Source organism: Oncorhynchus tshawytscha, linkage group LG26 (assembly GCF_018296145.1).
Source record: "Oncorhynchus tshawytscha isolate Ot180627B linkage group LG26, Otsh_v2.0, whole genome shotgun sequence".
Classification (NCBI taxonomy): domain Eukaryota; kingdom Metazoa; phylum Chordata; class Actinopteri; order Salmoniformes; family Salmonidae; genus Oncorhynchus; species Oncorhynchus tshawytscha.
The window spans coordinates 11595364-11623259 of record NC_056454.1 but is presented as its reverse complement, the minus strand read 5'-3'; the positions used below and the strand labels follow the sequence as shown (position 1 = coordinate 11623259).

General features: G+C 43.9%; 1 protein-coding gene across 1 annotated transcript in view; it reads right to left on the bottom strand.

Annotated features, from left to right (window-relative positions):
• Nucleotides 1-27641, bottom strand: part of LOC112225163 (myosin light chain kinase, smooth muscle) — an 85131-nt gene extending 57490 nt beyond the window's left edge. Inside the window, exons 1-3 of the mRNA XM_024388843.2 lie at nt 27452-27641; nt 13925-14072; nt 7704-7860 (exon numbers count right to left, since the gene is read on the bottom strand). Of these exons, the coding sequence (XP_024244611.1) occupies nt 7704-7856 (153 nt within the window). The 5' untranslated portion in view covers nt 7857-7860; nt 13925-14072; nt 27452-27641. The remainder of the gene's footprint in view (nt 1-7703; nt 7861-13924; nt 14073-27451) is intronic.
• Between the last annotated feature and the right edge of the window lie 255 nt (nt 27642-27896).

The following is a 27896-nucleotide window of genomic DNA, read 5'->3' as shown; positions in this document are numbered from 1 at the left end:
TTGGCAAAGCCGAAATACTCACGAACAGGGATGTAAACAAATTTGTGCACAAACTTAGAGAAATAAGCTTTTTGTGCATATGGAACATTTCTGGGATCTTTTATTTCAGCTCAAGAATCATGGGACCAACACTTCACATGTTGTGTTTATATTTTTGTTCAGTAAACAGTGCATTTGGAAAGTATTCAATCCCCACATTGTTACGTTACAGCCTTATTCTATAATGGATTTTTAAATCCCCCTCCATCTACACACAATATCCCATATCGACAAAGCAAAAATGCTTTAGAAATTTGAAAAAAATAAAATATTCAGACCCTTTTACTCAGTACTTTGTTTACGCACTTTTGACAGTGATTACGGCCTCGAGTCATCTTGGTTATGACTCTCCAAGCTTGGCACACATGAATTTGGGGAGATTCTCCCATTCTCTGTAGATCCTCTCAAGCTCTGTCAGGTTGGATGGGGAGGGTCGCTGCACAACTATTTTCAGGTCTCTCCAGAGATGTTTGAGTCTAAGCTCTGGCTGGGACACTCGCGGACATTAAGACTTGTCCTGAAGCCACTCCTGTGATCACACCGACATCGCATTTTGGTACACCAGAATTACATTAATTTCCATGAAACACTGCGTTTGCCTTGCAGGAGCAGTTGCAGTGCGTTCGGTGTGGTGCAATACATTGGATTTATAGAACGTATGCATCAAACTGGATGCATAGACGTCTTGACAGAAATGCTAACACTAGGTAAATGTTGAACTTTTGTTGCATATATATCCAGATGATGCTGAGTACTATTTTGCGCAATGACGCTGTCGGTGTATTTGAAGCCATTAGGGTCATTGTCCTGTTGGAAGGTGAACCGCCCCAGTCTGAGGTCCTGTGTGATCTGGAGCAGGTTATCATCAAGGATCTCGCTGTACTTTGCTCCGTTCAGCTTTCCTTTGACCCGGACTAGTCTCACAGTCCCTGCCCCTGAAAACCATCCCCACAGCATGCTGTTGCCACCACCATGCTTCACCGTAGGGATGGTGCCTGGTTTTCTCCAGATGTGATGCTTGGCATTCAGGCCAAAGAAATCAATCTTGGTTTCATCAGACCAGAGAATATTGTTTCTCATGGTCTGTGAGTCCCCAAGCGGGCTGTCATGTGCCTTTTATTGAGGAGTGGCTTCCGTCTGGCCAGAGATGCAGAGACGGTTGTCCTTCTGGAAGGTTCTCCCGTCTCCACAGAGGAACTCAGGAGCTCTGTCAGAGTGACCATCTGGTTCTTGGTCACCTCCCTGACCAAGGCCCTTCTCCCCCAATTTCTCAGTTTGGCCAGCTCGAGGAAGAGTCTTGTTGGTTCCAAACTACTTCCGTTTAAGAACGATGGAGGCCACTGTTCTTGGGGACCTTCAATGCTGCAGACAGGTTTTGGTACCCTGCCCCAGGTCTGTGCCTCGACACAATCCTGTCTCAGAGCTCTACTTCGAACAAAGTGTAATTTGCATTGTTTAAGGCTTATATCAGTAAAGACAGCCTCTTCCAGGGTAATACGATACACAATCTCTATATTCAGCGAGTGGGCAGAATAAATCATGTCGAAACCAATTTGACGTGGTGAAATGCTAGAGCCTGAAAATAGAATTTAAAGTTTGGTATGGATAGTCCTACGTCTTTCTCTCTTTGTAAGTTTATAAATGTTATCCAGGATGGCTTATCTTGACATACATTTTTAAACTGCACTACACATTTTGTCCCGTTAGCCAGAAGTGGGAACCATGGGAAGCATTTAACTACAGAAATGCAGCTGTGGCAATATATTTATTTTGATAATGGTTATTCTGCCGGTTAAAGCAACCGTTAGTCCATCTACTGAGGTCGGATTGAATTGATTTGAGTGTTCCGTTAAAGTTTCTGCAAATGGTTTTATCTAAGGAAAGAAATGTATCTACTCCCAAATTTCTAAAATTGGAAACAATTGGGAATCTATAAGTAGAGATGGAGTCCTCCATCAGAGTCTTAAGAGGCAGTATGGCTGATTAATTTGATAAAACTTGATGGCGCTGAATTTATCTATGACCTTTTTAATGCGTTTGGGAGCGATTGGGATACATTGTCTACATAGATATAGTAAAACATCGACTGCGTATAATGAGATGAAGTGGTCAGTATATTTGAGAGATATTGGTGTCATTTCCTTAAATGTATGAATTACCTGGGGCAAGGGTTCCATGGATAATAAAAATAGCAAAGTAAAAATTGGATCGCCTTGTATGCTGCTTCTAGTGATAGTTATAATGATAACAGAGGGATTTGCATAAACAGGAACATCTGCATCGAGATCAGTATCTGACCCCACAAATATCTTTACTTAGTGCCAGAGGAGCTACAACTTGCACCGTTTTGATAAAAGAGAAGTCAAGTTTCCCCCTACGTAACACAGAGCCATTGAAAAAGCTTCAATCTAGATGGTCAACAGTGGTATTTATGGACGCACCATGACCTACAGCACTGGGAAGGTTTCTTCTTCTTGGATCCTCAATGTCAAGAGTAAGTACTTAGTATGCATCCCAAATGGCACCCTATTCCATATATAGTGCACTCCATTTGACCAGAGCCCTACGGGTCCTGTGGACTATATATGGAATAGGGTGCCATTTGGGACACAGACGTAAGGAGAGGTGATGGATCTTTTCTTCAGTAGTGATGAATGCTGCCTGGGAGAGCAACAGAACAAAGTAACTAACTCCCTGACACATGACCTCCTCCTGGAAGCAGATAACCATATGTGCACACGATACCCTTGTTTGAAGGTCATCTGTAAATCATAGATGGTGGGAGCCCGCTTTAATCTAACTGTGTGTGTGTGGGGCATTTGGCTGGCAGATGTCCAAAGTGTTCCATTCCATCGATACCAAAGAACCTAAAGTCTTAAGGTTGGTGCTGAACATTTCTACATCCCACACAATATTTTTGAAGTCATTTCAAAATTCCTTCACCAAGATGCTCTCACTGCACACAAACATGCTTTAGCTCCCTCACAGTTTGAGGTACTACTGTACACCTCCACAAAAAGTAACAGTTGGAGAAATTCTGTGTTGTTGCAGAGCATCCAAGCAGAAGAGGAGCTGACTGGGTTCTGCTCCAGCGGCTCTGAAAAAAACAATACCTCAGGAAGCTGAAAGTCACAAGACTAAGATCTTTTAATCCCTATCAAGACGCATTCCATATATCTACTCTGTCCCAGCACCTGACCTGGGTTCAAATACTATTTCAATTCTTTCAATAACTTGAGCATTTGGACTAGCCTGCTTGGAGTGACAGTTTTGGGAGCATTTTATTGGCCCATTAAGACAGGCAAACTCAATCAAGCACAAATAAAGAACTTGAGATTATTTTGAATAGTATTTGAACCCAGGTCTTCTTACCACTGGACAGTCAGGCTGTACTGAATCAGACACCGCAATGCTGGCTCCCTCTTCCTCTGCTAAGCATCTCACCCTCATCACAAATGACCAATCCCAAAGGATAAGTGATGCATAAGGCGGGACTAGACTATCCTCATAGCAAAAATACACATCCATTTATTTCGATGTTGGATTTAGCGTTGGTTTAGTATCAACAGTAATGCAAATACAGTGTGTTACATTTTTTTTCAAATTCTATTGTCCAAAATCATATTTACATAATCACTGTATGAAGGTTAAAATGCCAAGACTGTTACACATTATAGAAAGAGCTAGAGAATTAGAACTGAAGGTATTGTTATTGTTGGTCCAACGTGCAGCACAGGAATGCAAAAGGTCTGTGTTTAGGAACTATAAATAATACAGATTTATCCATACTGTCAATGTGCCAGAACAGAAGTGACCCAGGCGAGTAGTCAGTCTGCAGAAACAATTTCCATTGTGTCAGTTTTATTTTTTAAATTAAAGATATTCAAGTTAGCTGTACTTAAATTTAAAAGTACTTTCAATATCAGTGGGTTATTATGCCCAAAATAAACCAATTTGAACCCATAGAATTACATATTAGGGTCGCTGTGTATGAACCTATATGATCGGTACTGTATCTAAAACCAGAGTGCTAAAATGGGTTTCTAACAGAACAGTTCCCCCAAACTGGACCTCTCAACTCCAACAGTTCACTCCATTCTCTCAGGAAACAGCTCTAGACTTGGTTGCCAAAGGCTTTGCTATCAATGACCAGAATTGTTTGAGGCAGCCATTATCATGCCATCTCAATATCTTCAGGGGGGATTCAATAATGTGCTTCCTTAAATTATGTCAGGGGTGTGTCATGACAACAGTCAGAAGTGTGTATACTTTAACATGGGAATTACAGTAGGCGGGTGAGACATACTTGAATCTATGGTAACTTTCCCAAAATTCCCAGAAATCCCAGCAACCCAACTTGGATCCTTATTATAAATTTTTCCCTATTCACATTTCATCCAACACAACTTGACTTTAAAGATCTTAAATACATTTCCAGGCAAATTCAAATAAACCCATAGATTAGGATGACACAGGGTGGAGGGATGAGCTTCCTTTGTGAATGAGCTATACACGTGGAGCACAACAGGGTGCTCTGTGGACCTGTGGTGCTCTGTGGTGTTAAACATCTGTGGCCACAGCTCAATGGATTCTGACCGAGCGTCTGAGCTGCAGTCACTGTCAGACAAAGTCAGTCCAGTTCTCCTCTAACTCCCTCAGCAGTCCCAGGCTTCTAGCTCCATGCTCCTGCAGCTTCCCTGGCTCCAGACTGCAGCAGCATTTATCATTTCAATTCCCTTTGCCTTACCCACTGTGTTTTAGGAGCACACCGCAAGGGTTTGCGGGCGGCGAGAGTATTTAGAGTACCAAGAGCCATTTGAGAAGGGGAAAAAAAATCAACTAAAATGTGGAAGCTCATTGACGGCAACACAGGCAAAGATGGTATGTTAGAGAAGCCAGAGGAAGTTGAAGATAGGGGAGGTTTTTACATTCATACTGGATCTTGAACATGAGCACTGGTTGAAGTCCAGCCTGGTTTAGTTGAATCAACTTTGGAAACGGGTAGTTCAGATCCTGGATGCCGATTGGTTGATAGGCATTATTTATTGACTTTAAATTGTCGGCAAATGCCTGTTAACAGTTCCTTCCAAATTCTCTCTCCTTCTTGAAGACTTTACTGCAGGGATCATTAACTAGATTCAGCCGCGGGGCAAATGTTTCTTGAGCGGATGGTGGGGCTGCAAATTGACTGACTAAACAGATAGAATATTTGACTAAAACAATCGTTTCACACCTGGATTACATTTAAGGACATTGCCCTGCGTAGGGTGCAGTCTTTCGGATAAGACATTAAAGCGGGTGCCATTCAAAATCCCATGGCACTTATTGTAAGAGTAGGGGAGTTCAGGGCAGTATCAAGGCTAAATTCCCAACCTGGCCACATTCCATCATGCCCATCTAATCGGCATATATCACTCCTCACCGGATGTGTGGTGAGCATTCTGCCACGAAAATGGTCGCCATGCATCCCTGAGGTGGGTGCTACACATTGATGGTGGATGAGAAGTTTTCCCCTACTATGTATAAAGTGCTTAGCAGTTCCTCAGTTTGTAGAAAAGCGCTATATAAATCCAATCAATTATTATTTGTATACGATCACATACAGAATGTCTCTAATATGCGTGGGAATACTTGAACAGATTTGAAAATCACTTGGAGCTGATTTCCTGGTGTTTTTTTAATCTTATGTCCACAAAACATGGGGATCCACCATACACATGGTTTTGGCTCGCGGGCCGCCAGTTGGGGAACCTTGCTTTACTTTATCGTTTCATAAAGAGGATGCAATTTGGATTTTTACCATGAGCCCCAGAAATGACTCCATTACTTCACATCAGACTCAAAGCAGAGACAGGGAAGCCGAATGAAAACCATGTGTACGGTGGAGGTGAACTCAAAGCGACAGGAGCCTGCTTTCTGTAACACCAGTCTCATTAGTCACACATCCTTTCCAATCGAAGAGCGATCCCACACACAGCAGGGCCATAACACTGCCTACATGTCATTAAAACCGAACCATGTTGACTAATTTCAGGGTGAGGAATCATCGAACATCAAGTTGTAAAATTCTGAACTTCCACTTCAAAGAGGACTCATTCAAAGCATTAGCATTTGAAGAGAGCAGTAAGGTAAACATAACCAAAGTATTGATTGCTGCCATACATTGTAAGCAGGCAATTGATAAGGTATGTAAACCAATGTCATTTATTTTGTGAACTATCCCTTTTACATGGAAAGCAGTGGGGAGACTTGACAGGAACTGAGACATCTGAGGAGCAGAACCGACCCTTGGGGGAGTGTCAAAACATGACACGGGTACATGAAAGGGTTCCAAACACAGAGCAAAGCCACTGTAGAGAGAGTTTGTCTAGCTTAACTGACTGGCCATGCTGACAACATGTGCAGTGGACAGAGTAACATTTCTATCGTGCATTTTGGGGGATAACAAATCAAGATCACAAAAGCAATGACCTACACTCTGGAGATATAGTTAGAAAATAAAATGTATTGGAGAAATGCATTGTGGTCCTGTGTAGAGTTCGGCACTAGCACATCCAGGATAGTGGGTTCGAGTCGCACGGTGGCCACCAATATGAACATTTATGCCCACATGACAAAATTGCTTGGATAAAAGTGTTTGCTAAATGGCATAAATTATATTATTCTAGTATTAGTACTAGTATTTCACCCATGATAAAACCTCTAACTTATTCCCGATCAACATGGATCTCTTTTCCCCCAATTTTTAAGTGTATTTAAAAAAAAACATAACCAAACATTTAAATCATTGATGCGTAGGCTAACTTCAAAACATATTGGGCAAAAATGTATTTTAAGGATAACAAGTCACCATCCATTAATCATTTGGAAAATGGAAATTCAAGCAATCTTTGCCAAAATGACCTTTGCGATAAATCAAGACCTGACAGTACCGTCTGCCAGCCTCAAGTACATGTTGGGAAAAGCATTCTGAGACGGTCATTTTTTTTGTAAAAAGCCTGGTTGCTCACCCATGACCACACTGGGTGAGCTGATAAATTGGACACGGATGCCCAATTCCAAATCAATCCCTACGCACGTGGAGATACGAAAAGATATTATAGGTGTTAGTGATATGGCAATATCTCCACCAGGCCCCTTGGATAGGCTAGGTGGAGTTTTCACCATATTGCTCATCTCCACAAGTGCATAGGGGTCGATTTGGGATTGGGCCAAGTCCAAACAGACAGTGATACTCAGAGAGGGATGCCAAGGAGAGCTCAGTAAACAGCACAGTAGGAGCCTTGGGCCTGCTAATAGGAGGTGGGGGGGGTCAACACAAGACCTTAACCCAAAGGCAACAAAGTACACTTCAGCACCTCTACTCCAAACACAATGAAGGTTATACAACATGCTCAGCTCGCGCACACTCGGTTGGGTTGAAAATAAAGATATAACCGGTACAAAGTCAGGAGGGAGGAATTTTTTTTCCATTTTTGGTCCATTCACAAATTGGATCCCTCTCCTCCTTATGGCCCTAATCTTTCAATGTTTGCAGATATGGTGGAAGCCTTAACACTACACTGGTTATACCTATTCAGAAATGCTAACATCAAAGAAGATAGGACCAAGGGGAAGGGATACAGGGAGCGAATTGGGACAGGCTTTGAGAGAGCGATTCCTACCTTCCCATCAAGGCGTGCGGTCTCTCCTGGGCTGACCCGGGCATTGCGAGGTGGGAGAGTGAAGGTTGGAGACTCCGGACTTGGAGAACCTCGGCCTACTGTCAAGCTGGTCTTGGAGATCCGTGTTGTAGTCACAAGCTGCACATCCCCCATATTTCTGTAAAGGATAGAATTACTTTTTTGTAAATTGTTTTGATAATGCACTTCACTTTTATAGGCCACATCCCCAATGGCATTCTATTCCATACGTAGTGAAGTACTTTTGACCAGGGTCCATAGGGGACTATAAAGGGAATAGGGACACAGCTAAAGGCTGTTTGGCTTCACATATTACAGATAAAATAGAAATATGCGATTCCTGTCTTTATATACCTTTCTTTTTAATCTAATCCACCATTTGGGGTGTATTTATTACGTCTCACAACGTAAACCGTTAAAAGAACCAAACAGAGCAAACAGAATGAAAATGGGAAGGGACCTACCGGAATCTGTCCAATAGAAATGCTTGTTTTTGTTGCAAAATGTTCTCAGTTTGGAGTAAACATTTCCTGTTGCAAGTGTACAAACCTCTTTGCAACAGAATCGGTATAATGAGCAACCATAAAAACAATTGTGAATCAATGGATGATTTTTAACAATCATTACTTTTGCAAGTTTTGAGCTTGTTATTCTTATACACCTAGTTTAGCTTTGGAAGGCCAAGCTGTAGAGGTAGTTAAGGAAATATTAGAAAATAACTGCAACTTCCTTTCCCTGATGATTTTTAGGGGAAATACCTCCGATGTTTATTTTCCAGCACAGGCTTGAACAGAAATGGCATTCTCAGACACCTTTTCAGCCCCTCGACCACATCTCTGTGACAGAGTCAAAAGTCAAATTAAAAGCAAATAAGCAACCCCCCAAAAAATATTCAACAGAAAAATAATCACCATATTTGACTACTCAAAGTTTTCTGGATCACAGTACGTGCTCAATCTAGCTCTAGCTGGCCAACATTTGCATCCCTGCGTATCTAATCTAAGTCATTAGAATAGCTAAATAAGGACAACACCCACATACTGTACTCAGTAGGTCCGACAGATGTCTTGGTCATTGTATATCCCATGTGTGGAATGTGTTAATCACCACCATGGTCTCAATAGAGGAGTTGGGACAAGTACACGTGTTTTTATCCTGCCTGTTTTGAGACGTTAGATGCCTAACGCTGGTATAAACACGGGGCCTTCAGTCTGCAGCCATATGGAGCTGCAGCCGGTGCCCCCTGAGGATGAACGTGAGAGTGGCACAGGGTAGAAAACCATGAATGTTACCTCCACAGGATGCCAGAAGGGCTTGTTGGACTACTCTCCAGCTTAACAACAAGTACTGGTGGTATTAGGCAAAATGATTTGATGATTCACAACTACCAGTTCCACTGGGAAACAGGAAAGGCACCTTTGAGCAGAGGATGAAAGCTCATGCCGCATTTAGTTTCATTAATCTGCTTCAAAAAAAAACTTTGCAAAAACACTTATTGTACTCTACGGTTCAATGGCAGTGGCTTTCAAGCCTCAAACAAAGAACTTGAGCATAGCCTTTATTAGAATTTAATACAATTCATATCCCAAATCCACACAATGCCACGTAACATCACATGGGATTAATAATGATGTCAATACAGCTGTGTATTTGATGTGGCGTGTTGTAAAGCCCTCTTGCTCTTTTAGTGTTGTGAGAGCGGTGTCAGTTCAGGGTAACTGAGGGGCTTTGAAATGTGTTTTTGGTTGAGGCCCTGGTCAAAAGTAGTGAACTGTATAGGGAATAGGGTGCCATTTGGGACACAGCCTTTGCCATTGGGTTATTACCTCACAGACGTGGCATGACACACTCAAAACATGACATTGACATGCCCTGTCAGCAAACAAAAGCATCACAAGAAGGGGAAGGATTTAGCTTGAGCTCTGGGCAAACATGTTAGTGACATTAAATATTAAATGAATCTAACAAAAGAAGCTTGATTGGCCCCAACGTCAATGCAGTCTATCTACAAAAAGTTCTAATGTATTATTACTCTGTAAGTATACTAACAAAAATATTTTAAAAAGCAACATGTAAAATTTCAGTTCCATGAGCTGAAATAAAATATCCCCGAAATTTTTCCAGATGCACAAAAAGTGTATTTCTCTCAAATTTTGTGCACAAATTTGTTTACATCCCTGTTCGTGAGCATTTCTCCTTTGCCAAGAAAATACTTCCACCTGACAGGTGTGGCATATCAAGCTGATTAAACAGCACGATCCTTACACAGGTGCACCTTGTGCTGGGGACAATAAAAGGCCATTCTAAAATATGGCGTCTTCTTTATCCCTAACAGAAACTCATTCTTCAATCCCAGGAGCCTCTTCAACAATATGTATTCTCAGAGGTAACCCAAAGTGGACCTTGTCGTTATATATCTTTGGACGCCGAAAAGGACTTTGACCAAGTTGAGTGATCCTATCTATTCAAGGTCCGACAGAAATGTAATATTGGAGATGGGTTCACAAAATGGATCCAGCTTTTATATAGGAACCCCTGTGCGAGAATACCCACGTACCAAACTTTGTCACCACGATTTAACCTTTATATAGGGACAAAGCAAGGTTGTGCGCTGTTGCCTCTGCTTTTTGCTCTAATCATTGAACCTCTCGCTCAGGCGATATACGGCTATAATAGGATTTCACTATACACAGATGACATTCTCCTATACAGTGGCTTGCGAAAGTATTCACCCCCCTTGACATTTTTCCTATTTTTTGTCTTACAACCTGGAATTAAAATATCTATTTCTTTTTTCTTTTTTTGGGGGGGGGTGTATCATTTGATCAAAGTATTTTTTATTGTGACAAGAAGAAGAAAAAAAAAAAAAAAAACTTTACTGTGCATAACTATTCACCCCCACAAAATCAATACTTTGTAGAGCCACCTTTTGGAGCAATTACAACAGCAAGTCTCTTGGGGTATGTCTCTATAAGCTTGGCACATCTAGCTGCTGGGATTTTTGCTTCAATCTTCTTCAATCTTTAAGTCATACCACAGATTCTCAATTGGATTGAGGTCTGGGCTTTGACTAGGCCATTTCAAGACATTTAAATGTTTCCCCTTAAACCACTTGAGTGTTGCTTTAGCAGTATGCTTAGGGTCATTGTCCTGCTGGAAGGTGAACCTCGGTGCCAGTCTCAAATCTCTGGAAGACAAACAGGTAAAGCCCAGCTCTGTGGAGTGTACGGCTTAAAGTGGTCCTATGGACAGATACTCCAATCTCCGCTGTGGAGCTTTGCAGGTCCTTCAGGGTTATCTTTTATCTCTTTGTTGCCTCTCTGATTAATGCCCTCCTTGCCTGGTCCATGAGTTTGTGGGCGGCCCTCTTGGCAGGTTTGTTGTGGTTCCATATTCTTCCCATTTTTTAATAATGATTTAAATTGTGCTCCATGGGATGTTCAAAGTTTCTCATATTATGTTCTAGCACAACACTGATCTGTACTTCTCCACAACTTTGTCCCTGACCTGTTTGGAGAGCTCCTTGGTCTTCATGGTGCCCCTTGCTTAGTGGTGTTGCAGACTCTGGGGATTTTCAGGACAGGTGTATATACACACACACACACTGAGATCATGTGACAAATAAAGTCCAAACGTGTGTAAACAAACTAATTATGTGACTTCTAAAAGGTAATTGGTTGCACCAGATCTTATTTAGGGGCTTCATAGCAAAGGGGATAATACATATGAATGCACCACTTTCCATTTTTATTTATAAAAATAAAAAAACATTTTTCAATTTCACTTCACCAATTTGGACTATTTTGTATATGTCCATTACATGACATTATAATAATCTATTTAAATTACAGGTTGTAATGCAACAATATAGGAAAAACTCCATGGGGGATGAATACTTTTGCAAGGCACTGCATGTAGTTACCAAACAATACTCCTCACTATTTAAAGAGAATTTCCCCCCTCTGATGCAAAAACTCAAGACAAACATACAATTTAAGAACTCTCCCAATTTCATTGCTCGGAAGTATTAATGCCATTAAAATAGTCTTCCTCCCACAACTGCTTTACCTATTCCAGAACATCCCAGTATTCATACCCAAGTCCTTTCATTAAACTGGACTCAATTATCAATCCATTCATCTGGGATTATAAAACACAGGATAGGTAAACACCTCTGTAAGTCCAAGATGGAAGTAGGATTGGCTCTCCCAAATGTTCTATTTTACTATTGGGCTGCTAACCTTTGTGCTGTTATGTTTTTGCTGGATGATGCATTTCCGTCATCCAGTTGGCTTAGTATGGAGCGTGAGGATTGCCCCCAATTCTCTATTGGCACTGTAATTTTGTCACCTGTCAAGTTGATGTCACTTTATAGTGACAATCCTATTATACACAGCACGGTCCGAATCTGGAAGCAAATTAAAGTCTATTTTGACCTTACACCAATATCATTCCTGCTTCCTGTTGCCAGAAATCCCTCCTTTGCCCCATCTAACACCTTAGAGCAATGGGGAGAACTAGAGATCAATACCTTAGGGGATCTATATATAAATTCAGCAAAAACGTTTGTCCCTTTTTCTTCAGGACCCGGTCTTTCAAAGATCATTTGTAAAAATCCAAATAACTTTACAGATCTTGATTGTAAAGGGTTTAAACACTGTTTCCCATGCTTGTTCAATTAACCATAAACAATTAATGAACATGCACCTGTGGAATGGTCGTTAAGACACTAACAGCTTACAGACGGTAGGCAATTAAGGTCACAGTTATGAAAACTTAGGACACTAAAGACGCCTTTCTACTGACTCTGAAAAACACCAAAAGAAAGATGCCCAGGGTCCCTGCTCATCTGCGTGAATGTGCCTTAGGCATGCTGCAAGGCAGCATGAGGACTGCAGATGTGGCCAGGGCACTAAATTACAATGTCCGTAATGTGAGACGCCTAAGACAGCGCTACAAGGAGACAGGACGGACAGCTGATCGTCCTCACAGTGGCAGACCACATGTAACACCTGCACAGGATCGGTACATCCAAACATCACACCTGTGGGACAGGTGCAGGATGGCAACAACTGCCCGAGTTACACCAGGAACGCACAATCCCTTCATCAGTGCTCAGACTGTCCACAATAGGCTGAGAGATGCTGAACTGAGGACTTGTAGGCCTGTTGTAAGGCAGGTCCTCACCAGACATCACCGGCAACGTCGTCGCCTATGGGCACAAACCCACCGTTGCTGGACCAGACAGGACTGGCAAAAAGTGTTCTTCACTGACGAGTAAGTTGTCTCACCAGGGGTGATTGTCGGATTCACGTTTGTCATTGAAGGAATGAACGTTACACCGAGGCCTGTACTCTGGAGCGGGATTGATTTGGAGGTGGAGGGTGCGTCATGGTCTGGGGCGGTGTGTCACAGCATCATCGGACTGAGATTGGCTGCAATAACAATCTCAACGCTGTGAATTACAGGGAAGACATCCTCCTCCCTCATGTGGTACCCTTCCTGCAGGCTCATCCTGACATGACCCTCCAGCATGACAATGCCACCAGCCATACTGCTCGTTCTGTGCGTGATTTCCTGCAAGACAGGAATGTCAGAGTTCTGCCATAGCCTGCAAAGAGCCCAGATCTCAATCCCATTGAGCATGTCTGGGAACTGTTGGATCGGAGGGTGAAAGCTAGGGCCATTCCCCCCAGAACTGTCTGGGAACTTGCAGGTGCCTTGGCGGAAGAGTGGGGTAACATCTCACATCAATAACTGTCAAATCTGGTGCAGTCCATGAGGAGGAGATGCACTGCAGTACTCAATGACTTATGATTTTGACCCCCCCTTTGTTCAGGGACACATTCCATTTCTGTTAGTCACATGTCTGTGGAACTTGTTCAGTTTATGTCTCAGTTGTTGAATCTTATGTTCATAAAAATATTTACACGTTAAGTTTGCTCAAAGTAAATGCAGTTGACAGTGGGAGGACGTTTCTTTTTTGCCGAGTTTATAAAGATGCCATTTCTGCCCTGCAGTGGACAGACAATGACAGACTTCAATGATGACATCACCATGCGCCGTGTTGCATTATAACATTCATGTCAACACAAAAAAAAAGTGTTTTAAAAAGGTACATACAATAAACATTAAGTCATTAAGAAAGTATGTGCAACAGAAAGAGGGAGGGTAAACATAACATCAGAGAGAAGCCAACTCACTGTACTCTGTGTTGGGCTGCCTTTGCCGTAGGAGGGGCAGTGGAGGACCAAGGCCTGCCTCTGTTTAGGAAGCCTGATGCTTGCTCGTCGGAGGAATCACCACTGGCTACCCCTGGGGCTGGGTTTGTGAGCGTCCCTCCTTTTTCTCCTGTTTGCATGGATAAAATTAGTTAAGGTAGGAACACATTATTTGTCTAAGGACAAACAGAGCTGCACATCTTCACATGGATTGAGAGTGATCGGTTCATTTGTTTATTGATTGAATTGATAAGTATAAAGTTGCTCCAGCCTGATTTTTTTTTTTAAATGACCGATGATAAAACACAATAAATGCCCAAAGGCGTCCGATTTCCAATTTTGTCCTCTTTTTCCATTTGATTCTCAAAAGTCCATATTATGTTACTCTATTTAGCCTGTCAAATGATGGCTTACTTCCAAAAGAAGTCCGAGTCTTTGTTCAACTAACACAACATCACGTTAAACACATCTATCAAGGAAGAACACATGGTCTTGATTAAAAGTTAAATACTTTGTTTTATTCATTAGATTCTCTTCAGTTGGAAATCAAAACGAAAACGAGGAGAAACTGATGCAAACAAAGTTGGAGTATAACCTCAGGTGGAATCTAAACATGTGCTTGGTGAGGACTAGAGAATGAAAACAGTTGTGTTGCTTGTATTGACTTTCCATCAGCCACAGGAATTAACATAAATGGTTCCTGTCTGAGAAAACATTTAATTGACAGGATGTGCAAGGCCTATAATAACCAACAAAGTCCCTTTTTGCTGTATAAACCATCAAGACAGGGCAAAAAAACAACTGTTAGTTGTTATTCTGTACACAAATTTGACAAACAGTTCCCTCTAAGCATAGCACGAACATCAAAAGGTTGCCCTTAACTACAGAACTGTTGTTTTTTCTGAATGCATTCTTCTATCCGTGTCCCAAATGATCCATGGGCTCTGGTCAAAAGTAGTGTACTATATAAGGAATAGGGTGTCATTTGGGATGCATGTTCTGTAATCCATCATCAGGATGCCATGTTGCTTGCCATCTATGAAATAATAACAGTGGGCCACTATCAGCAAAAACACAGCCAGACCTGTGTTTCATTAATTATTTATTGGAACACCAAGATAGGCACATTGGTGCCTTATCAGTGGACACATTGCAGAATGTATATTCAGTTTATTTGAGCTATGATGTTTTGCATGGCCCCGAGTCAGTCATGCTTCATACCTCACATTCGACATGGTCAAAGTAAGGTTCATACCCTTTAAAAACCAATATCAATAAAAAGAACCACGGCATAATAGTTCATAAAAATGCTTGCAATAGCTGATAGAAGACAAACCACTAAAAATGTATCACTGTTATTGCAAACCCACATAACTGTGGCTATTTCCATACATAAGACTATTTAACTGTGTTAACCCTTAGATGCACAACATGGGCCCAGGAGGCCCACAGGAATATTGGTTCCATCCAAAGTAATCCAATACCAATGCTCCTTTCATCTAAGGGTTAAGTCACATATGCATACCTGGAATACCTGGCTGGGAGAGATGTACTCTATCTGACAGTTTGGGGGACCGTTGCTAGCAATAAGCAAACACTTTTACATGGCCATGGGGTCATTCACCTTCACTCGAGGCCATTAGGGTGAGATAACCCACAGCACATAAGGTATACACATTCCAAATTATACCCTATTCCCTATGTAGTGCACTACTTTTGACCAGGCTCTGGCCAAAAGTAGAGCACTATATAGGGAATAGGGTGCCATTTGGGACGCACAATGAATCACCAGGATGACAAACCGGTGTACAACACGGAGGGGACTGCAGTTAAATACAAAGGACATCATGAAAGGAGAATGATGGGGCCAAACTGGATAACGTGTGTATGAACACAAATGTCTAATCTTACTCAGAGTAGTCACACACTTGGAGCTTTTGGTAAATGTGACACACTGTCGACTGACAGCTGGGGGAAACATGAGTTAGGAGAATAAAAAATAAAAAAATGAATAAATAAAAACTGGGTCCATGATGTACATGGACAATACTACTGCTTGTCAATAGCATCAGGAAGCTCATAGGACAGGACTGTGAAAAGGCTAGTAACAACCCGGTAACCCACGCCTCTCAACAAAGTACATCCCAAATGGCACCCTATTCCCAATATAGTGCACTACCTTTGACCAGGGCCCATGCCTCATAACAGTTTCAGTTGCCAACTGTGACTGTAGCAGAGTCATGTCATATCAAACCGTAATAATTAAGTTAGTTTTCCATAAATCTGTACTGTACTTTTGTTTATCCCGTGTGTAACTGTTTTTTGTCGCACTGCTTTGCTTTATCTTGGCAAGGTCGCAGTTGTAAATGAGAACTTGTTTTCAACTGGCATACCTGGTTAAATAAAAGGTGAAATAATGTGTTGTTTTTTATCCACATGGGAAGATCCCAGATTTCCTGCTTATTCCCTCCTGATTTCAAGATTCTTACAAATGGGATTTCTGGAAAACCTGGGAATTTTACATAACCTACTGTAACACCAACCAGCTCCATTGTTTGCCTGTAGTCAGTGTCTGGACAGGGAAAAGTGCTGACCTAAGACTTCTACTCCTACTCAAGACCGTCCTTAGGTTCTGGATGCCCAATAAAATAGCTGACTGCCAGAGCACAGCTGGCGAGTGAAGATTACTATTAGTGTTACTGTATTAACTGGACTTCCTGTTCAATCACCTGTGTTTCATTACTTATGGCACTACTCATGTCCAACTGATTATGGATCAAGCTCATTAAGAAGAAATTCAACAGGGGCCTCCTGAGTGGCACAGCGGTCTAACATGCTGACCAGACCGGACACATCGCGTGCCTGTCTTAAAATAAATGTAGAAATCCATGTTATTCAATTATTGCGCACGCGCCAACGAGCGTCTGCGATGCCAAGGGCTAAAATAGAAGTCATTCCTATTTCTGATGCAAATCCTGCTGAAAATCCTGCCTCTCCCATCTCCTCATTGGTTTATAGAAGCAGGTACCCATGTGCCATCTCCTCATTGGTTATACCCACGTGGGTGATTGAAAGATGTTTTTTTGCCGGTCGTCGTGGTAATACTATGAAAGTGTAGATGCCAGTCACCATATAAGTTCAAAGATGAAAAAGCCTGGAACGAGGAGAGATTACTAGAAATGATTCAGTTGGCCGTTTCGTGTGTGGATTGATTGTTAGAGTAGAGGACCTTGTGCATTTCAGGGAAAATAACTCAATGTTTATATCCCAGGACAAATTAACTAGCAACAGCAAGCTAGCTAAATAGGACAAATTAGCTAAATTGCCATACATGTTTAATGCTTTTCGACCTGTCCCCAAATTAATGTCATTGGTTCAGAGTTTGTTTTGATATTTTAACCTGCGTGTCGTGATCGCGTTTAGGGGGACAAAATAAATGTTTGCACGATAGCGCACGCGCGCAGCCGGTTTGGGTTCCGTGTTAGGCACTGCTTCCCAGGGCGAGCTGTGTTACTACGGATCCTGGTTCGATACCGGGCTGTGTTGCAGCCCCGGTATCCATGAGACGACGCACAATCAGCCCAATGTCGTCCAGGTTAGGGGAGGGTTTGACCGGCTGGGTTGTCCATGTATCATCGAGCTCTAGCATCTCCTGTGTCAGACCGGGCGCATGCACGCTGACACTGTCACCAGCTGTACGGTGTTTCCTCCGACACATTGGTTCAGCTGCCTACCGGGTTAAGTGTGCATTGTGTCAAGAAGCAGTGCGGCTTGGCAGGGTTGTTTCGGAGGACGCACGGCTCTCGAGCTTCGCCTCACGAGTCTGTAGGGAGTTGCAGCGATGGGACAAGACTGGAACTACCAACGGGATTTGACGAAATTTGAAAAAAAAGGGGTAAAAAAAAATATATAAATCCTACAACTCTAAAATTCCAAGAATAGAAGACTAGAAAATGAATAGAAATTGTTTTCATTATAAACGGTCATTGTCGTCGTTCATGCTGGTAAAGGAAATCAAATCCATTAGACTATATAATGGTTTTAGAATGCGCCAGAAGCGGCAAAGCCGGGATGACTTACATCAGGCACTTCAATCCAATTAGATATGAAATTGGGGAGAAAAGGGGGGTAAAATGTTATATATATCTAGCTATATACCATTCAAAAGTTTGGGGTCACTTATAAATGTCCTTGTTATTGAAAGAAAAGCTTTTTTTTCGTCCATCAAATTAATTAGAAATACAGTGTAGACAATGTTAATGTTGTAAATGACGATTGTAGCTGGAAACGACTGATATTTAATGGAATATCTACATAGCCGTACCGAGGACCATTATCAGCAACCATCACTGCTGTGTTGCAATGGCACGTTGTGTTAGCTAATCCAAGTTTAAAATGTTTAAAGTCTAATTGATCATTACAAAACCCTTTTGCAATTATGTTAGCACAGCTGAAACTGTTGTCCTGATTAAAGAAGCAATAAAACTGTCCTTTAGACTAGTATCTGGAGCATCAGCATTTGTGGGTTCAATTACAGGCTCAAAATGGACAGAAAAAGAATTTTCTTCTGAAACTCATCAATCTATTCTTGTTTTGAGAAAGAAGGGGTATTCCATGCGAGAAATTTCCAAGAAACTGAATATTTCATACAACGCTGTGTACTACTCCCTTCACAGAACAGCGCAAACTGGCTCTAACCAGAACAGCAAGAGGAGAGGGAGGCCCCGGTGCACAACTGAGCAAGAGGACAAGTATATTAGCGTCTAGTTTGAGAAACAGTTACCTCACAAGTCCTCAACTGGCAGCTTCATTAAATAGTTCCCGCAAAACACCAGTCTCAACATGGACTGTAGGCTTAACGTGGACTTTGTGGCCAACGTGAGTAAGACATGCTGCCCGCCCAGACTGCATCCCTAGTCGAGTCCTCAGAGCATGAGCAGACGAGCTGGCTGGAGTGTTTACGGACACTTGTCCCCACTTGCTTCAAAATGTCCACCATTGCTTTCTTGGGTAAAGGAACAAAGGTAGCTTAACTAACGAATATCACCCCGTAGCACTCAATTCTGTGCTTTGAGAGGCTAGTTAAGGATCCAATCACCTCCACATTACAGGATACCCTAGACCCACTTCAATTTGTATACAGATCCACAGATGACGCAATTGCCATTGCACCGCCCTATCCCATCTGGACAAGAGGAATACCCAAGTAAGAATGCTGTTCAATTGACCATGGCTCAGCATTCAACACCATAGTACTCTCCAAGCTCATCATTAAGCTCGGGGCCCTGGGTCTGAACCCTCACACCCTGTGCAATTGGGTCCTGGACTTCCTGACAGGCCACTCCCCAGGTGGTGAAGGAAGGAAACACCACCACTACGTATCCTCAATACAGGGGCCCAACAAAGGGGCATGCTCAACCCCCTCCTGTACTCCCACGCCTGCTTTGCCACACACGCCTCCAATTCAAATCATAAAAGTTTGCTGACGACACAACAGTAGTAGGCCTGACTATCAACAATTACAAAACATCCTACAGCGAAGTGGTGAGGGCCCTGGCAGAGTGGTGCCAGGAAAATAACCTCTCAAAACGAAGAAGCTGATCGTGGACTTCCGGAGACAGCAGAGGGAGCTCGCCTCCATCCACATCTACTGGACCGCAGTGGAGAAGGTGAAAAGCTTCAAGCTCCTTGGCATACACATCAATGATAACCTGAAATGGTCCACCCACACAGACATTGAGATGAAGAAGGCGCAACAGCACCTCTTCAACCACAGGAGGCTGAAGAAATTTGGCTTGGCCCCCAAGACCCTAACAAACTTTCCCAGATGCACAATTGAGAGCATCCTGTCGGGCAGCATCATTGCCTGGTATTGAAACTGCACTTCCCACAACCGCAGGGCTCTCCAGAGGGTGGTGCGGTCTGCCCAACATCACCGGGGACACACCGCCTGCCCTCCAGGACACTTACACAGGAAGGACAAAAAGGACAACCACCTGAGCCACGGCCTGTTCACCCCGCTACCATCCAGAAGGTGAGGTTAGTACAGGTGCATTAAAGCTGGGACTGAGAGACTGAAAAACAGCTTCTATCTCAAGGCCATCAGACTGTTAAATAGCCATCACTAGCCAGCAACCAATCAGTTAATCAAAAATGCAACTTAGAGGCTTCTGCCCTATGTACAGACATGGAATCACAGGTCACTTTTATAATGTTTACATAGTTTTACTAATTTCATGCATCTATTCTGTATTCTAGTCAATGCCACTCCGACAATGCTCATCCTAATATATACATTTCTTGAATTCATTATTTTACTTTTAGATGTGTGTATTGTTAGATACTAGTGCACTGTTGGAGCTAGGAACAGAAGCATTCCGCTACACTCGCAATAACATCTGCTAAATATGTGTATGTGTTTCGATTTGACTTGTCACTCAAAGGCAATAAATGAAAGGCCCTAACGCCTGGCCTCAGAACCATAGAAAACATTGTATTCTTTACGTATTTCTGAGCACCTCCAAGACATACGATACCTACTAATGGTCTACTTTCGTTTCTGTCTGAAGTAGAATGGTTGGTCGGGGAGGAGTAATCGGTCACCGTCTAGCAATCCAACAGGTTGCATGTTTGAATCAAGGACCATTGCAGCAATTTAAATACCATTCCTCTAACTCTTATTCCAAACTTAACCTTGCGGTTGGTGGAGCGGCGCGGGTTACGGCAGAGGGCCGGACACTGCAGGCTTTAAGATGCAATATGCAGAATTCACTCCGTCATTTCCTGATTGCTTAAATTCCAGTAGTTCGCCAAATTTCTGTTTGTGTGACAAAACAGGCAGTCATTGTGTGGAGAATCATGGTACCATCTAAACCACTGAAATATATTTTCTATAACCAAAAATATTGTATTTTCAGCTGGTGTACAAAAGACGCAAAAACGAAACCTAAGAACGGCAAAACATAAGAAATTGTGTACATAGTACAGATCTACCGCGCCTTAGGCTTGGGTTACACGAAGTAACACTCACGCCATTTTATTTCCAGTTGCAAGTGACATCAAGCAATTTTGCTGTTACATGAAGAAACTCAAACCCAAATTGCATGCAACGGCCAATCAAATTGAAGCTGCTTGTTTGAGAATTCAGAACCCACCGCATGTCATCTGCTGCATTACATCTTGGTTTCACAAATTATTTGTTTCTCCAACGTTTGGTTATTGTAACAGCAAGGATACAGACCTGTAGCCTGTACAATTTAGCTAGCTAGCCAAAATGACATTGCAAAACACCAACATAGCTAGCTAGGAACGTGCTAACCAAGCTAGCAACGAAATAAGATAGCTAGCACAGTTCATGTTGGAAAATTTCAGTTGAAACTGTTCAGTGAGAGGTTTAGGATCACCTCAAAATTAGTTATTGATTGCTAAACCATATACATAAACCATGACGCCAATCATGTTTATACCACTGTGCTCGTCTGTTCTGTCAGCCCTGATTCCAGGTTGCGCAGCACTGACGGCTGTGTTGACATGACAACTGGGTCGGAATTCTGAACCTTCGAATGGATCATGTGACACGTGTTTCTTTTGATAGGTTGTTACTTACAATTAGTTTCGCAAAGTTTCAACTGGATGCAACCAAGTTGAAAATTAGTTGCAGGGGGGTGTTTCCGAAGCAATCAAGCAACTCAGTTGTAAAGCTACTAAAAATTGCATGCAGGTTTCGTCGTGTAACATACTCCGAATACAAGTGTAGACCTTACCGTGAAATACTTACAAGCCCTTAACCAACAGTGCAATTCAATAAGATAGTTAAGAAAATATTTACCAAAGGTTTCAAATAAAAAAAATCTAACAATAACGAGGCTATATACTGTACAGGGGGTACTGAGTCACAGGGGGTACTGAGTCAGTGTGTGGGGGTGCAGGTTAGTTGAAGTAATTTGTACATGTAGGTAGGGGTGAAGTGACTATGCATGGAGGGGTCAATGTAATAGTCCTGTGGCCATTTGAATAATGAACTGTATTCTCACAAAGGGTTTCTTTTTGTCCTGGTGCGAATGTTGTGTAGAATGTGATTAAGATTGCATAATCCGTGGATCTGTTGGGGCGGTATGCGAATTGGAGTGGGTCTAGGGTATCCGGGAGGATGCTGTTGATGTGAGCCATGACCAGCCTTTCAAGCACTTAATGGCTACCGACGTGAGTGCTACGGGCGGTTATCATTTAGGCAGGTTACCTTCGCTTCCTTGGGCACAGGGACTATGGTGGTCTGCTTGAAACATGTAGGTATTACAGACTCATTAAGGGAGAGGTTGAAAATGTAAGTGAAGACTCTTGCCAGTTGGTCCGCGCATGCTTTGAGTACAAGTCCTGGTAATCCATCTGGCCTCGCGGCTTTGTGAATGTTGACCTGTTTAAAGGTCTTGCTCACGTCGGCTATCGAGAGCGTTATCACAGTCATCCAGAACAGCTGGTTCTCTCGTGCACGCTTCAGTGTTGCATGCCTCGAAGCGAGCATAAAAAGGCATTTAGCTCTTCTGGTAGGCTCGCGACACTGGGCAGCTCACATCTGAGTTTCCCTTTGTAGTCTGTAATAGTTTTCAAGCCCTGCCACATCCGTTGAGCGTCAGAGCCGGTGAAGTAGGATTCAATCGTAATCCTGTATTGACGCTTCGCCTGTTTGATGGTTCATCGGAGGGCATAACGGGATTTCTAATAAGTGCCCAGATTTCAAGGAGTCCCACTCCTTGAAAGTGGCAGCTCGAGCCTTTTGCTCAATGTGGATGTTGCCATGGATTACAGGCTTCTGGTTGGGATATGTACGTACGGTCGCTGTGGGGACGACGTCGTCGATGCACTTATGGATGACCGAGGTGGGATATCCCTCAATGCCATTGGATGAATCCTGATTTATTTGGTGTAAACTATGGCCAAACAGTAGCCTGTGAGTTCTGGTTAATAAACCATTCAATCGAGAACTCAGTCCTGTTGTGGACAATTTGATTTATTATTTAATAAAGGTCATTACTGTACTCTGGTAAGGTGGTTTGGGAAGTATCATGCCCAGTTAGAACAGCTCATTTAGGCGGGTGATCGGATGAAGATAGAGGACTTCAACTAGCTTTGTGCCTCACGGATGATGCTTTGTCCTGTTTGTTGTTGCTTAGCCCGGAGGACAGACATGATTATGGGGTGTTAGTTGGAACAATGAGGCACTTTGGACACTACTTACAACCCGAGCTGCTGGGCTCCAAACTGAGTAGTAGATACAGGCAGCCAGGGGAGCCACTACGGGTGCTCGCTAATGACATTGAACGCATCACTCAGCAGGCATGCGCTCACATGCCCCCTCCGTGCAGAGCGAGCTGGCACGTGACCAGTTCACGCTCTACTACGGAGCTGCACACACAGACCCAGCTAACTTATCCCAAGTCATTACAGAAGCAAACAGTGGGGGCGTTTGGAGATACACCCACTGTGCGGGCTGTGGTGCAGAGCCTGGAAAGCCTGTATGGGTGACTGAAATGACTAAACTAATTTGTGCGATATCGCCACAGACAGCATGCAACACACACCCCGGCCCCATGGTCTGCTGGGGGTGTGGTCAGCCAGGAATTGCCCTATGTCCCCCAGAGCCCAGGGAAAGGGCTTGGGTTCCACAAAGACAGGGCAGGGAGGACCCCTGGCTCTCTTTACCAACCCCCATTATCATCAGGACGGGGGAGAAAGGCTCCACTTCCCCCAAAAGCAGACAACTGCAAGCAGATGTAGCCTGCATTGTCGGTGGGCAGGAACTGTGTTGGGGACTTTTGTTACATCCCTGTCAAGGGGGTGCCCTGCACTGAGTCCACAGTAACCCCGGTGAAGTCAGACGTTGTACCAGGTTGGACTCAATTTCAGCCCGCACGGTCACAGGTGAGCTGGTACCCATGAAAGGGTAGGGGGCAGGACAGTGCATCATCCTGTGTGGGTAGCAGCTGTACAGTACCCATGTACCCTGGGGTTGGACTTTCTTAGGAGCACAGGCTTCCAGCTAGGCTAGACAGGGGCACACTAGCTTCCAGGGAGGGCCTGCCGTCACCAAATACTCATGGCTGCCCTGCCCCTCCCCCACATCTGTGTGAGACCTTCCCCCAGCTGCACACTATAGCTAAGCCCCCACAGCTTAGTGTGACATTCCCCCAGCTACCTCAATGACACCTCCCCCCTAGCCCAGCTACTCCAGATAGGAGAGGACATTGTTGGCAGTGAAGGAGATATGGGAAAAGAACTGATGGTCTTGACTCACAGCAGGTGGAACATCTGTGGCAGTCATTGTTCAAGTTCTGAACAATGCTCTGAGGATAAGGTGGGTCAGACCCACATGAGATCGACACCGGCAACGCTCTGCCCATCAAGGTGCGTCCCTGCTGTACCTGCATGGCACGCCAGGAGAGGACTTCATCAAGCCCTCAGCCCCAGGGCTGGTTCCTTAAAAGGGGGGCAAGCTGAGGTTCTGTGCAGACTACAGGTGGCTGAATGAGGTAACCGGGAAGCATTCATACCCCCTACCATGCGTCAATGAGTCGCTTGATCTGGACCTCTGCAGCAGCTACTGGCAGGTGCCCTTATCTCCAGAGGCCAGAGACATGAGGGCAGAGGTCACTGGCAGTTCAAGGGCCTTTGCAACGCACCAGCTACTTTTGAGAGGTTAATGGACAGGATGCTGGACGGCATCTCCACCAAAGGAGTGTGTGGTCTACCTCGATGACATCCTTGCCCACGGCAGCTCGTTCCAGTCTGCCCTGGGAGTGCTACGGCATGTGGTGGAGTGCCACTTCATGAGGAGAGAGGTTCTCTTTCTTGGAGCACAAAGTGGGGATGGGGGGGGAGAGGGTATCAGCACCATGGAGAACAAAGTGGGGGCTGTCCGAGACTGGCCTACCCCCACTGACCAGCAGCACTACAGGAGGTTTGTACAGGGCTGCTCCAGTTTCGCCGGTCCCCTAAACCGCCTGCTGCCGACAAGGCCTTGATATGGACAATGGAGTGCCAGGAGGACTTCAACACCCTTCAGCGTGCACTAATCGAGGCCTCCATGCTCACCCCCCACAAGCAATGTGGGAATGGGTGAGGTGCTGGCCTAGGTGGGGCCAGAGGGGGGAGAAAGTGGTGACTGACTTTCAGCAAGACATTCAACAAACATGAGTGCCGCTACTGTGTCACTTCCAAGTATTACCTGGGTGGCCTGCCCTTCATGGTAAGGACTGACCACTCTGCCCTCCAGTGCCTCAAGTCTTTCAAAGTGCCAGAGAGGAAGGTCACATGCTGGTTGAAGGAGCTTCAGTCATAAGCCACTCCAATGCCACGTCCCACCGGCCGTGTACTGCAGACAGGTTCCACCACTGAGCGGAGAGAGGCCCGTGAGAGAGCTGTGTACGGAGGAGGGGGCCCTGTGCCATATTATGTCACGTGCCTGTCTGCTGTGAGCTGCAGGTGGTCAACATGGCTGAATGGCAACGCTCTCACCAAAGGGCTGTGGTAAAAGTTCGGGGCTCTGCGGCTGGCTACGGGTGTGCTACAGCAAGCATGGAAAGGGCCAGCTACAGGAGAAGAGAGGTGGCAGGTGGTGGTCCCCAAAGCACTGCAAGAGGCTGTGCTCCAGGGCATACATGGATGAGCAGGGACTGGACACTTGGGGGTCACAAAAACCCTCTGCCGCCTCTGTCAAGGCTTTTACTGGGGGCAGCACAAGAGGGATGTGAAGGACTTTTGCCGCCGCTGTGACAGCTGCACAGCGAGAAAGAGCCCTTTAGGCCGCTCTCACACACACACACACACACACACACACACACACACACACACACACACCTCCAACAGTGTCCAGTCGGGGCGCCCATGAGTGGATGTAATTGGTCCATTCCCCACCAGACAGTGGAAACCACTGGGTGCTCACGGCCATGGACTATTTTACAAAATGGCCTACGCTCTGCCTGACCAAGAAGAAGAAACCCTTGTGGATGCATTCACAGCAGTTATGTTCAGCAAGTTTGGCGCTGCGGAGTCCATTCACAATCAGAAACTTTGAGTGCTGCGTGTTAGCCACCATGTGTGAGCAGCTGGATATTCTCAAGATCCGCACTACTCCACTCACAGGGCAATGGCTTCATGGAGTTCTTCAACAAAACGCTTGCACAGCAGCTGAACATCTCTGCCAAACACCAGCATGATTGGGACAATCATCTGCCCCTTGTCCTCATGGCGTGCCACTCCGCTGTCCAGAACGCCACCTCATGCACACCTGCCCTTCTCATGCTGGGGGAGATCCGCACCCCTGCGGAGATAGCATTTCGACAGCCCCCTGATATCCCTGCTGTTCCCCCGGGGGTCGGAGTACACTAGGAGACACCTTCCAAAGAACAGACACTCTGCCCCATCACGCCCGTGCAGACAAAGGAGACCTCCGGTTTGCTTCCGAAGACTTTGTGTGTTCCCTCGGAGACGAGGGACTTTGAGGTGGGTGGGGTGGGGGTGTAGCAACCCACATAGACAACTGTGTGTCCCTAAGTTATGTTGTTCCTTTATTGTGGTGCACTTTACCAGTATCCAGTCAACCTGTTGTCTGCCAACCAAAGGAATGCCTGGAATGTTCTGGTGCCAGGTGTCCTTGTGGTTGGTGGAGGGAGGCAGGAGGTCAGGCACTGCAGGTTGAAAGACCATGCTTGCTATTGTTTGCTCTCTTTTTGCATCCTGACAGAGAGTTGGAAGCCTGTTGTTGTTTACTGATTTATTTGGAGTAGGCTATGGCCAAAACAGCAGCCTGTGAGTTCTGGTTAATAAACCATTCAATTCGATTACTCGATCCACTGTTGTGGACACGTATTTAATTATACATGTCTTCCAAGACGCATGATAAGTACGTCATCCAATTCGTATTCTATTGCATGACCGGGTAATATGTATGATATTGTACGACTGCTATTCCATTCATAATCTAACGTAACGTAATATATCATACTAAATGGAGTGACACAGATTTAAGTACAGAATAATACAAATTGCCCTGAGAACACCTTGAAATAAAACACCACATGATTTTCGAATCATCTACTGCAAGGTTTATGTGGAATTTGAAACTAAAAAGCAAAAAAATGAAAAGCTCAACAACAAGAACTATAGATTGAAAATATTGTGGTAAAGTATTAGGCTATTTTAAATAATTCAGTAGAATAATATCACTAGTAATTTCAGATTAATTTAAAGTAATAAATACATGAAAAAGTCGATGTATTTGAAAATGGAAATTCATACAAACAATTGTAAAGTCACATCAAGAATAGAGTAAGCTAAATCAATAACCTAAAGAGGCAATAATAAAAGTTCTCTATTGTCATGATCAGAGTTCCTTCATTTGAAACGTTTATGCAATAGCCTACCATGATCAGAGCAACCTTTTGTAGGTGCAGTGATATCCCAGAGTTACAGGTAGGCTGAGACAAACATTTTCAATATTTCAGTTGGACTTACCAAAACAGCACGTTGCCAAAATAGCGTCTCGCCAATATGAAGCGCTGCTCCTCTGCTCTAACTTTTCACTCTGATGAGATAAACTTCTCCTAGAACAATTCAGCAGAGAAAATGTATTGCGCTTTCAAAGACAGATGGGTCACTCATCCGTCGGATGTATCGCCGTCTACTTTAGTAAGATCTTGCGGGATTCGTTGCCAGTATCAAACTTTTTGGCGTCAATCCTAACATACGTTGTGAGACATTTCATTGGTCGTGCGAGATGGGAAAGGGGGAGGTCTGAAAATCTGCAGATCTATCCCCAAATGTACTGCCTGGTCTGGGTCACACAGCATTTGTAAATTGATGTATGAAATGATGTAACTACATGATGTATTTTGCTCTCAGCTTCTTCCACTATTTATTTGAGGATTAGTTCATAAATTTCAACTGGTAAATTCAAATA